Source organism: Corvus brachyrhynchos, unplaced genomic scaffold (genome assembly GCF_000691975.1).
Source record: "Corvus brachyrhynchos isolate BGI_N302 unplaced genomic scaffold, ASM69197v1 scaffold93, whole genome shotgun sequence".
NCBI lineage: Eukaryota > Metazoa > Chordata > Aves > Passeriformes > Corvidae > Corvus > Corvus brachyrhynchos.
The window spans coordinates 562,713-576,395 of record NW_008237273.1 but is presented as its reverse complement, the minus strand read 5'-3'; the positions used below and the strand labels follow the sequence as shown (position 1 = coordinate 576,395).

Genomic DNA, 13,683 nt, shown 5'->3' with positions numbered 1-13,683 from the left:
TTACCCAACTTTAGCTACTTTTATAAGAAGTTTGGAAAAGTTCAGTTACTGCAGAAAAATGAAATAAAGATGGTCATACATGGAATGGAATTCTAAACAGGGTACTTAAAAGGTAGATGATAAAAAATCTCAGACCTATGATGAAATGATTTACATTCCCTGAGATAGAAGGACATCTAAGTGATCAGATTCTACTAAGCTTTGACTGCTGTTGGTCTGTGTTCAACACTACACAGGCTTAAATACCTAAGAGAAAATCTTCTCACTCCACAGAATATATATCCTTTGCTTACTTCCCCCATTTTGCCTACATACATCTTAGAGTTAGAACACGTTGTAACACCTTGAGCATGCAATACTGGTCAGCCATCTGCTAAGATAAGCCTGCTGCCCATAAGGTGTTGCAAAAAGATGGAGAAGCCAACAACAAAAACTAGCCATTCCTGTACAGGAGTTAGGAAGAAGTTGTGGCTCATACCCAAGTACGATATTCTGATGAAATAATCACTTCATGACAATTTTTGGATTAATTGTTGTCCACCAGATGAGAAGACTTATTTTAGAACTGTCCTTGACTTGGGCTGAGAAAAAGTAATTTCTTTTTCTTTTGCCTGCTCCCTATCATGATTTTATACCACCTGGTTGTTGGTGTGTTTTCAGGTTTTTTTTCACTACCTTTAACTTTTTAATTGTTTCCATAAAGGATGGTCTTACCACTCTTCTTTCCTTCTTCAGACTGCAATTTCCCATTTTTCCCCCATGTAATTTTTTCCCATACAATTCTGAGTTTTCTTACAAGGTTAAGAAAATAGCTACAAAAAAGCAATAGAAGCAACACTGCTGTCCGTAGATTTGACAATACAACAGAAATCATGAGGTTTTATTTGGACAGCTAACAACACAGTTTTAAGGGATTCAGGTTATATTTGCTTCAGTGGAAATTTAGTCATGCAGAGATTGATAGTCCTCTTCTAAAGAATTATTTGTCTGGTCATATGGCCCTCTCAGACTTTGCATTAACTCATGAACCTTCTGAGCACTGAAGTTTGTCCAGCTGACAGATCCATGACTACAGGTGAACACATTCCAATCTTCAGACTCTCCACAGTGTTCAGTTTTATTCCTTCTTTCATTATTCTTTTGCAGCCCTGTGAATCTAGCAAATTCATTAAAAGAACACGTTAACCTTTAGTGACACTGGTGAAGCAGATAGTAGCTCAACAGCCTACATTAAGTGCAGAGTTCAATTCACTAAAATCCAAAAGCAAAAAAAAATTCATGACACAACCTTAATTTAGCTCATGCAAGCCTCTGCACTTGGTAGAAAAAGAAGAAATAAATTTTATACTTCAAGAATCTGAAGGAAGAGGTCAGTTAAATATGTCCCAACACAGAATTCTAGTGTAATACAGGAAGAAATTATGATCATACATACTTATTAGCATCTAGTCCTTCCCATAAGAAATAGTTTTGTTTTATAGACATGGCATATCTGAAGTATAGCAGCATGAGTCACAAACCACAATGGTGAGACATTTTCACTTTGTAACATGAATAAATCTCAGCTTTGTATAGCTGAACTCTGCATTTCAGTTCATCCTTCCCCAACTGATGTGATCAAATGCTAGTCTGTACATATACATGATCCTGCATAAAAATACATTTGTGTTCTTTGGATCTCATACTGGAAAAAAACCCCCTTAATATACCTACAATTGTAGAGACAGACATACAGCAGTAGGTAGACCTATCTACACGTGAAAGGAAAAGCCGTCAAGCTTTGTGCATTCAGATGTAAACAAGAAACATACTCATTTCACTGGCTAATTGTGCTTGTGGTCATCCAAGACAGACCCAGTTAGATAATAGGGGAGTGTAATGCCAAAGAGCCTGGAAGGAATGGACTATTGTATTTGACTATTTTCCATGTACAAATTAGCACAGCAAAAGAAAGAAATCCTGTAGAAAAACACATGTACTTTATTACAGTCCCTAGTGTAACTTCTGTAAGAATCGCAACAGCAACAAAGAGAGCCTAAAAAAGCTGCTGAAAAGATGCAAATAACAAATGCAAATGTGTTTAAATGTCCTTCTGACATGACGTGATTTGACTTCGAGTTCGGCTGAACTCATGGCTGGTTATGGTTTTGGCTACATTCCTTTGAGTTAGACAACTGTGATTTGCTTGTGCTAGGCTTTTATTTTTAAACTAACCAAAGGGAAAATCTCCGGAACAAAATGCCTGCTTTCTTTTGTTGCTCTTAAAAGTAATGTAGTAATATTTCCTTAGCATGCGAAAGTTCATGGAGCAATAAGCAAAATTCTCCAAATATGTGGTCTTTCTCTGGAAAGAAAAATTACCTTTTCATACAGCTTTTTCAATACAAGCATCTTAGTGTTATGGCTCAGATTCTCAAAAGAGCCATGAAAATTAGTCCACATAAATGCCTGACAAACTGGTTCTCTCAATATGGTACAAGTATATAGGCTGTGTGTGTGCCTGGGCTGTGCAATGTCCTTCCTTGAGGCAAAGATGCTGAACAAAGACTTTAGGTGCTACTTTGCTCTACTGTGTCTTACTGAACACTTAGGAACGTGTGATAAATTCTTCTAAGACCAATCTTGTAAGCATTTCTTGCATAACCTTAGTGCTTACAGCTGTAAACTTTTGCTGATGTTACTAGAGTGCTACATGACAAGAAGCTGCTGGTGTTGGTTAATGTGGGAAAGACAGAGCCTTTCGAAGAGATACAAGGCAATAAACATAAATCCAAATGTTGATTGTCATAGATTTCAAACTCATTCTGTCTGCTTGGCTAAAGGCTAACGTCTAGGATGCTAACAGCCAGGTCACAGCCTGATTCAATGACTTCTTGTTTTTTCTCAGAAAACATCTATGAGCTTTCTACCATGCCTTTGGTGAACTCATGCTGCAATAAACTACAGTAGGAATGAGTATACCAAGGTATCCTACAACTTATCCCTATCTCTAGCCAAGCTATAAGTCAAATACTGGAATGAAGGAAAAAAAGAATGGTCTGATTCAAAAAGAAAGTTAAGCTTCCTTCACATCACTATTCTTAAGGCACAAAGAGATTTGCTGGGAGGTGCAGGGAAATCTCTTGAGGCAGGGTAAGTCATACAAATAAAAACTAGTATAGTGTGGAATATAATGGATAATAGTTGGCAGCAGAATGCACTATTTATTTTCATGAATCAGGGACTGAGAACTTAATTCACAAGCAGCAGAGTGATGTACAAATATTATGAGCTTAACATGAGGCCAAATCCTACAGTCTTTACACATACTTGTTGAGTCACATCTCCTGTTGATCTTCCCTAAATTAGTCCTGCAGGATTGGCTAAGTTGTTATTGACTTATTAAGGTCATCAGGTTATAAACATCTCATTTTCACAAATGAAAGAGAATCTATGCTGACTACATGCTGTTTTGCATGAATTCAGTATTATGAATGGCAAATAGACTTTAAAACAAAGTAAGACTTCTAGATCAGTCCAGATAGCATTCTTATTTCTAGCGCTCAAATAGTATTTAGTGACTCTATATCCAAAAAGTTGGGTTTGGTTTTTCTTTTTTTAATAATACAATCATTTTAAATAAGCATTTTGAATAGGGTTATCCTGATGTTTAGGTCCCCATGTGGCTACTGAAAATGTGTTAAGATTATAATGCTTACTATAGACTGGTTTATACAGATAAATAAGAAGATGGAAGCTGCTATAAAATTCATGTATTTCTTAATGATGCTTTGCTATTTGAACCACTATATTTCATCAGATTCTAAGAAAAGGGCAACATATGTATGCCAAGATGACTCAAAGTGTATCAAAAGTGTATGCATATTAATATGCTTTCTGCAGATTTTCTGATTTCCAACATACCACTCATAAAATTAAGTACGAGTCAAAAAGGAACATATAATGTCCATCAAACAGCATAGGTACATCTCTCAGCTGTAGGCATCCTATCAGGATAACCAGGGGAAGTATGCAAGAAAATAATACAGTAATGCTCAAGTTTACTGCCCTGAAGTATACCAGATATCACAGAATATATCTTTCGAAGGTTGGTAACTTGACTCTGTAATGAGTTACAGAAATAACAAAAGCTCATTTAAGCTGATTTCTGGAAAAAGTTCAGTACATGCTGTACCTGTCTTCTCTGCATGTGCAAAACTGAAACACATTTTCTTTTTTTTTTTTTAAAGGAAGAAAATTCCAGGAACATTACAGCGTGATACAGTTTGATTTAAAGAGCAGAGAAACAGCTCCTCTCTAAATCCCAAGCAGTTAAATCACTATTCACAGGTCATTGCTCTCCAAGTTTAGAAAGCTGATGCCAACATCAACTTCTTGGTTCCACCGGCAGCAACCCACAATACCAAGGCTCGAAGTCTGCAGTACTTTAGCGAGGATAAGACTTACATGACTTGTTCAAAACAAACTCATCTCTAACTGCGATCTTAAGAGATTAAAAACATAGCCACCCGCATATATGCACACAGATACAGTATCAGCTACAGGCGGTACACATTTGTAGGACAGAAATGGCATTTACCAGGATAAGGGAAGCTAGAAGCAGGGTGCCAGCGGTTGTCCAGCGGCAGCACTCCATTGTCGGGTCCGTGCCGGACCTGGGGTCGGACACGCGCAGGCTGCGAAGCGCTCGGCTGCCTGCTGTCACATCCAGCGCTGGTGCAAGCCTTTAGCCCTGCTTCTCCGCTTCCATCAGCCCCGCTCACATTTCCTGACCCAGGCGTGGGTGGGTGGGTTGGCGTGAGCTGCGGGGAAGCGCTTCCTGAGCCGGCGTTTAGCCAATCCCCCTCCTGCTATTCAGACATGCAGCACAACAAAGCCAAGAGGTCTGGGGAAAGCGTAGCAGCTAAAGACAGAGGGGAAGGAAAAAGAGAGCGGGAGAGGAGGAGTAGTAGGAGGAGAGAGGCAGAATGGCACAGCTGAACGGAGTGCTCTGCCTGCAGCTCCCGGAGCTCCGCTTCACCACTTGCCGTGAGCTGTTCACGTTTATTGCTAGGTCAGTAGCTCTCCTGAGCGTGCATTGTTCCAGACAGGAGGGAAACTTAATCTGTGTCAATACATAACGTATGCCATAAAAAGCACCAATCGGAAAATGCTTACATTCTCCATGGAGAATGCACATTTTGCTAAAGCCTTGTATTCTTTACAGAAATGTGTTCTCTTTTACACCATTTGCTCAGCAACAAAGGGATCTGACTGTGCTTTAAAACTGTAAACCAAAAATGTTTCTAACAGGACTGAGTGACAGTCTTTCTGTCACTACATTTTTCTTCTTTGGGGAAATTTAAAACCTAACCTATTCTGTGTTGGAAGGAAAGTGAGATTATTGGAGGAAGAATTTTGCACAAAAAGGCAAAGACTCAAACACCTCAGGAAAGGTGAGAACTCTGCCTTTTAAGTATTAATTTGACAGGTAGGATTTTCAAATAACTGCTCTCACTCTGTTCAGAATTCATTTAGTTTGCCTGCCTCTGCTCCTGCACTGCCTGAAGTCTCCAACATTTTTAATTTTTTTTTTTTTACTTACTGTCCATTTATTTTATTTTTTGAAGGAGAAATTGCAAACTGGATCCAAGAACTTTCTAAACGCAGTAGGTATTCTTCCACATAGGGCTGAGCTGGATGCCTTGCAGTGGCAACATTTTGCTGCTTCAGGGCACACCATGTACAGATGGGCATATAGAAAGCCCAGTATTCCCTAAAATCATGATTCTGGTACGTCAGCAAGCTCAGACAATGGAGAAAAGTAAGGTATTGTGTGTTAGGGGTGGAGAATAGTATGCTAGCCATGAGTCTGAAAAGTGACTGAAGTCAGAAGCTAGAGAAGGAAAGGGAAACTCTGCCAAAGGCCAGGACTGAGGACAGAAAGGAAAAAGAAGAAAGGGTAAACCACAGATCATTTAATAGAACTGCACATCAGTAGAAATTAAAACCAGCCTGGAGGAAAAGCTGGATGAACAGATGGAGAGTGATACAGACTTTGCAAAAGGAAAGGAACTGAGTGGGGAAAAAAAAAAAAAAAGAGTCACAGATGTTGACAAGTCAGATGGGAGGATAGAAGAGTCTGGCTTTGTATAACAGGAACAGGAACATAAACACTGAAGACATCTGAAGGCCAAAATAGAAAAGATATAAACTAGATGAAGATGGGCTTTAGGAAATGAGGCTAAAGAAGAAATTTCAAATAAGAAATGAAAGTAATTAGGAACAGTGGGAGAAACAGATTTCAGCCTTCACTGCCAAGCGGTCATTTGGTTGGGTACCTTTGGATTTGGCAGGCAAGGAAGCAGGACCAGGAAGACTGAAAAGGCTCAGTAGGAAGGGGCTATGATGGAAAATGCACTAGCTGGACTGCACATAGCAGGGATGAGAAAAGGTTTGAAACAGGTTCTAAGATTCCTCTGTTACATCTCTGTTGTCTCTACAGCAACTTCAGTGACCACCTCACGGAGGAGAGCAGGGGGATGAACTACTTTGCAGCATCAGAAGTGAGGAAGCAACCATAGGATGACATCAAGGGAGAAATTATGACTTCTCCTATTGCCCTTGAAAACTCAGGAAACTAAACATATAAATATAATAAAAACCTAGTGTACTTTTTACAAATAACACCATGATCCCCCCAAAGCAAAGCCTTCATATCTTTTGCTTCACCAGCAGTGTCAACACACACACCAGAGACTGGCACAAAAGGATTTTTCCCATATATCTCCTAACTACTGTCATATGTTTTCTACCATACTCTCTTCCTTTTCTACAAGACTAAGATCACTGGAGAAGTACTTAGAGTATTGCCTGGAATTCCTGTAAATGAAATTCTCAAGACAAACTTTTAAATGTAAGCAGCAAGATTTGTAATATTGAATAGATGAATCATGACAGCTTTATTTTTAAGAAAAAAACTGCTGCAATTATGATTACATAACTTACAATGGATGGAACAACTGACAAAGACGTTTTCATAACCATGTGTTTGGGTTTTTTTGTTGTGTAGTTTGGGTTTTTTCTTCCTTTCTCTTAGTCCAACTTTATTGTTGCACTGGCACTACATAAACCCATTTCTGAATGTCTTGTTTTGGGTATTTCTTGTTCAAGTTCCAAAAATGTGGCTTTTTTGAAAGGAAATATAGGGTATTCTTATCAGTACAGAAGGCTCAATAGACAACTCTATCATCTAAGATGGAGTAATATTTTTGGAATTACATTTGTATTCCTTGTATTCTGCCACTGTTCTGATCATGGAACTCCACTGCAGCTGATGAGAATGTTGCACAAAGAATGATGGTGGGAGACAGGAGTTTATTATACAATGGAATCATAGAATCATTTAGGTTGGATAAAACCTTTAAGATCACCAAGTCCAAATGTTACTTTAACACTGCTAAGTACACCACTAAACCATGCCCCTAAGCACCACATCTACACATCTTTTAAATATCTCCAGCAATGGTGACTCAACCACTTCCCTGGACAGCCTGACAACCTCAGTTCCCGATATCTAATCTAAACATCTCTTGGTTCAGTTTGAGGTTGTTTCTTCTTCTCCTACCACTTGTTTCTTGGGAGAAGTGACCAACCACCAACTCAAAGTTGTAGAGTGATAAGGTTTCCCCTCAGTCTCCTTTTCTCCAGGCTAAACAACCCCAGCTCCCTCAGCTGCTCCTCACAGGACTTATGCTCCAGACCCTTCACCAGGTCTCTTGCTCTTTTTTGGATGTGCTCCAGAACTTCAACTTCTTTCTTGTAGTGAGTTGAATATCTTACAGTAATGCCACAAAATTATGTGGTCTGCAATGTTGAAAAGGTGACCTATCTTTAAAGAACTTTGTTTATTCAAGATGTGTGTTTAATCACTAGCAGAGCAGCATGATATTCATAATAGCATTGCAATATGTATGAAATTCACCAGGACTGATATTTTGTTGCACATTTAAAATTTAGACCAGATTCTAAAATGCAGCTTTAATTTTGTTTTCACAACGACCTCCTGCAAACCCTGTAATTTCTTCATGAAACCACATAAATATAATTCTTCCAACAGTTTGGCTTTCAGTTTTCTGCACATAGTTGAACCTAGAAATCAAAGTGAAATTCAGGGAATGGAAACTCACACGAATCAAGTCCAAGGGAAAGGTCTACTCAAATTCTTGCATGTAGCTTTAATGAGCAGTCATGCCCAGTATCTGCCAATTCCTACAGAGCAGTATTGCATCTACCTAAAGGCTCATTTGAATTATTCCTAACTGAAAAAAACGCCCCAAAAAACCCAACCTTTAAAAAGAAGTGTAGATTTACTGAAAAATTACTTTAAGGCATCAAGTACCTGAAAGAATCTGGAGCTGAACATCTCCATATCCTGCCTTTTGGGTCCAGGGCTTTATTGTATTCCATATATGCATTTGTATGGAGTTAATTTATTTGTCTTGCTGAAAGCTCATTCTATATATGAAACAGTAGGAGTGTGGTATTTCTTCTTTGGATGCATATATATAAAAAATAAAGCCTATACTACAAAGGAAAATATGCTCTAAACAAAATAACATTGCCTGAACAGTGCAAAACCTCAGGCCCTGTTCATGTCCAGATTTTCTTTGTCATGGACCCCAAGTGAATACAAGAATTCAGAGGAATAAAAGACTGCTATCTGCAGCAGAAGTAATAGCTGAAAGTTTAAGGGACATATTGGGTGGTGCCTATTGTGCCCAGCACTTTTGTTTCCCCAGTAAGACAGAGGTTGTTTTTAGCAAAATCTTAATGCTACAGATGAAGTCCTGAGACACTCAAAGTATTTTCAAAAATTGGTACTGGAGATTGGTGAATCTAGGATTGCATTCAGCATCACTTTCTGAGTACACATATGCAAATATGTCACCTCCAAAACTTGACCTTACAAATACATGCCCTTCACCATCTCAAGGGAGAGTGCACTAATACATGCTACTCTGTGTCCTGAAAATTACTCCTTCCACTTTCTGAAGTGGTTATTTGTTCCAGTTTTCCTTCACCTCTGACAGGTGTTAGATTAAATCAGTTTGCATCCGTTTGAGAGAAACAGAATTGGTTATTGACACTGTATTCTACCTATGACAAGTTATATAAAATGGAAGTAGAAGCCAAGGTGGGTGTCTGAAGCAGTATTTCAAGGTTTACAGATTTAACAATACTTAATTGGAAAAACACACGTGCAGGCAGAAGAAAACTGTTAACATCAATATGCTTTATAGCGGGAAAGAATGAACTCAGCTTTGGAGCTGATCTCCCTGGGGAGAATATGTTACCATTTTCACTCAGAAGCCACCTGTCTCTTCCTGGTAGCTGGACCTCTTTTTTGCCATACAGTCTGTAGCAACCAGAACTTTTTATTTCTTTCTACTTTTTCAGTTCCAGTTGTTCTTAGATTTTTTTCTCTTGTAAGCCTGGATTAATTTCTGGGAACCTGGAAGCTTGTGCAAATATGGAAAGTGAGAAGTGAGAGGAAGCCAGTGCTTTATAAGGAGATATAGACAGGATTTGCATTTACATATGTGAGTCTCTATGTGCCTTCCAAGGATGTGGATGAAACAAGAATTAAAGTTATAAGAAGTGTAATATTCTGGAGTATCTAGGTACAACTCATTCAGAGGTACATGATGTGGGATTATGGAAGCACTTTCCTCAAAGGTATGCTGATGCATACAAACCTTTACCTAGACCTCCAACTTGAGATAAAACTTGAAAGTACAACAGGAGGAACAATACAGCTCTGAGCAGTAAGAAATTCCTCATTCACACCTAGCAGGGAAATAGATACATATTCAGCCTTCAGACTCATCAGGTCCTTGCTCTTTATGAGAGACTGGTTACCATGAGCACTGGAGTGAAATGATGTTACTTTGGAACAGGTATTCTGTGATCTCTCTGTGTTCAGCACCCACATCTAATGTGAGGCAAAGTCTCAAGAAAGGGATGACACGTAACACTGCTTAATCCATTTTGTTTGGCTTAACAGAACTCAGACCGATGAGATGCTTCCACATGAAACATTTTGAGCTTTCAATGTTGAAGCTGAACAGTTGCTTCCTTCATGGGAATTACAGAAAGAGTAGGAGTGAATTCCTACATTTCTTGAAATTTAACTGAACTCATTGAAGTAATGAGTTATAGTGGACTCCCCCCTTCCACGTTAGTTCGTCACCATTTACCTTATTAATTATGATACCGGTTGTATTTCAATAATAGACCTTGACCTTCAGCAGCAGAAAAACCTAAACTAAAATTTTACCAGAATGCCTAAATAATTATAGACTCCTGCAGGGTTTTGCACAACAATTTAACACTGTGTTCACATTTTTTCATTGTAAGGGTGTGGCAATTTAGTGGATGAGCCAAACATCTTGAACTGACATGCTTGAGATCCTAAATTACAACAACAAAATAGGGAAATTCTGCAACAGGAGATAGAAAATTACTTCCTCCTCCTGTTTCGACAGAGAATTCCAAGTAAGAAAGAAAACCACTTATCTATCATTCTTCCAACATCTTTTCCCTCTCAGGCTTAATCCTTACCAGGGTGCCACTTCCATGCCTTTAATACCTGTCCTCAACTTTTGGACATGCTCCTTATGGGCCGACTGAACTGGATTCCTGTTTTTAGAATCATCTCAGTTCCTGTCTGTGAGTGAGCTCTCACATGAATCTGGGTCACGAACATTCTCTTTCTGGAAAGTGAACCTGTACTTTCCAATCTTATTTCTTCACACAAGACAGTTTCCTGTATTGTTGTTCAGTGGTATGCTCCTTTTGAGGTCTACTTGCAGAAGATTTTTGAAGAAGCCTTAACATGCCCTGCTCTTTGAGCAACCCACAAAACACAGAAGATAATCAGTTTCTGTTTTACAAACAGGGCACTGTAGGTGCAGTAAGATTAAGTGAGATTAAATAACTTACCCATGATTTTACATTAAGGCACTAACAGAGGACAGAATTGTACAACATTTCTGAAGCTGCAAACTAGCAGTTTTAGCTATGTGAACGTATATGGTGATTAAGTTCCATGAGCAATCACATGAAAGTAAATCTCATTTAGATATGTATGGCAAATTGACATTAATTGCAGAGCATTTGCATTGCCTTACAGAACATCCAGGTTTTGCAATGAACTTCAAGCAAGTAAGAGACTTGTTCTGTGTCAACAACTCTTGCAAATTCTTGAACAGTTTTACAGTCATTGTTGGGTTTTCAAATCATAGGCCCAGCTTCAGATGTCAAGTCAATATGTAAGTTTTACTTTTCATAAAAGTTTCTAGGCTCGCCATTCGCAAAAAATAACCAGAAAATGTAACCTTTACAGACTCAGATACTGACAGAAGATAGAAATTAGTTGCATGTAATTATTAGAAGTCTCATTGTTCAAACTATGAAGCCTGTGGTTTTAGAGAGATTGCACAGAAACACTTGGGGCTGATGATACTGCTTTTGAATACTGAAGAAGCAGAGCTTATACTTTTGTATCTGGAAGTCAGTTGAGGATTTATGAGTTATAAATTTCTTTACTGATAAAAACAAACCCAAATCAAACAAAAACCCTCATAGGGTTTTCAACCTCTTTGGATCTCTAATTTACAAAGCTTTTGCCTTGTCTCATTTTTCCTTCTATGGAAGTAAAGCATATGTAATTATTTATGTGGCTTTTTGTAATGCAAATGGGATTCAATTACATTTCCATTTTCTTCTTATCAAAACTGAGATTCTACACGCAGGCATAGACCATCATGAGTGAACCTAAAATAAATCATGTGAAACTGCCAAAATATCATGAAAGGAAGAATAGGCAAGTTTTAAGAATCTTACAAAGAAATGAGACAAAAAGTAACACTAGGAAGTACATTTTGGATCAGGATTTGGAAAACCCCTTAGGTGGAGGTGGGATGTATGTTTGGCCAATTTACAGTACTCAGCTCTGTGTCTGGATTCAGCTTTCCAAAGTTTCCAGAAGAGGAGGTGTGAAGGAAGGAGAGGAGTTGGATTCAAAGTCTTCGGGGTTTGGCCCATCACTTGTGCTAGAAATTAATGAAAATGCCAGGACAGCACAAAGCACACTTTGAAAGGTTGAGCCAGCAAGATATTTGAGCATTGGAGAAGCCTTTCTTTCTCAGTGAAAGAGTTTTGAATATCAAAACAATAGTGAAGAAGCCACGTGGATGGAACACCCACTCAGTCACAATGTGTTTTTCTAAGCAAAAAGTACAGACTACTTACACCCAAGTTGGTCAAGTTGATAGAGATTAGCAATGCAGGCAAGCAGCTAGGATTATAACACAAAACCACCTAATGACATATTTGAAAGCTGGAATTGTTCTTGTGACAATTACAGAGATGGAGAAGATAGGAGGGTCAGTGTTGAGGAAAAAAAATCTTCAGGTTAGAGCACAAAGTACATTTTAAAATACAGAAAGATAAAGAATAAAAACAAGAATAAGACAAAGATAAAACATGAAAGTAAATGGTAGGATTTTGAAACAGCAGAGTGCTCAAATGGCTGCAACATACATGCAGGAGTGGAAAAAGGTATTCAGTGAAATATTTGAAACATATGTTTTTTGTTTATGTTTCTTGCAAATATTTGAGAAAAGAGAACTCCTACCTGTATACCGTTGTGACCATGAATGCACTATTATGTTGTAACAAAAATTTATTTTTAAGCAACCAGTAAAATACTGGAAGAGATTATAATGTTAATAACTAGGAGGCTATCGTGTTCCATATTAAATTTCTCAGCACTGCAGCTCACTATGCAAAGAGCAGCAGTTTCTACTTGATGGATTAAACAGTTGCAAAATGGCAGAAATACAGGAAGCAGTATTCTCTTTTCAAGCTTGGCAGAAAATATTCTCACTATCAGAGAAACAGCTGAAAAAATGAAGTAATTTTTATTTCTTGGGTTTACAACTGGTAGGATCTAGTGACCTTCTGGTTTGAATTCAGGACAATTGGCAACTCAAAATTAAAATCCATATGTGGACTGAATCATCACAGAAAAACTTCTAAAAAAATTAAAGAGTGATTGTGGCTGGTAAATTTATCTGACTAGGTTACACTGAGCCAGGCATGTGATTAGATGATAGAATCTTAAGGAGCTTAATACTTCTCTCATTCAAGGAAGAAACCAGGTATAATGGAAAGGAACTCAGTAAGGTCTTTTACAAACCGAAACGAGTGAAAATTGAAGTAAAATTCTAATTTCTATGATATTTAGTCTGCTTTATAATTTGCTTTATCATGTACTGTGTACTCATATAATCTGAATTTCAAAAATAAAAGCCTTTCATGTGGTAGTTGAAGATAAAGATGATCATAGCACTAAGTATGCAAATACCAAGGAACTGAAGAAAACTATCTTGACTAAGAGAATTAAATCTTCCCTCTGAGAAAGATGTGATTTTCCAGTCAAATCAGTTGCTGCAGTAGACACAAATTTCTGAGCAATGGAAGGAGTATTTGCAAATAAACATCACCAGTTTTAATCAGGGAAAGCAAAACCCTTCAGTCATACAAGAACTTTATATGTGTCAGTTTTCATCAAACTGATCAATATCTATTATAGAAATGTATTAAAGGACATATTGAGAAGACAGGAGATAATGCTGC

At 38.0% G+C, this 13,683-nt stretch overlaps 1 protein-coding gene across 3 annotated transcripts in view; it reads right to left on the bottom strand.

The window, feature by feature from the left end:
• The window catches only part of ADAMTSL1 (ADAMTS like 1), a 118,441-nt gene extending 113,572 nt beyond the window's left edge, over window positions 1-4,869 (bottom strand). The window contains exon 1 of one of the 3 annotated variants that reach the window (XM_017730586.1): window positions 4,580-4,869. In XM_017730586.1, coding sequence (XP_017586075.1) covers window positions 4,580-4,636 — 57 coding nt within the window. In that variant the 5' untranslated portion in view covers window positions 4,637-4,869. The remainder of the gene's footprint in view (window positions 1-4,579) is intronic. The other 2 variants (XM_017730588.1, XM_017730587.1) reach the window with 2 other exon arrangements.
• Window positions 4,870-13,683: the final 8,814 nt, after the last annotated feature.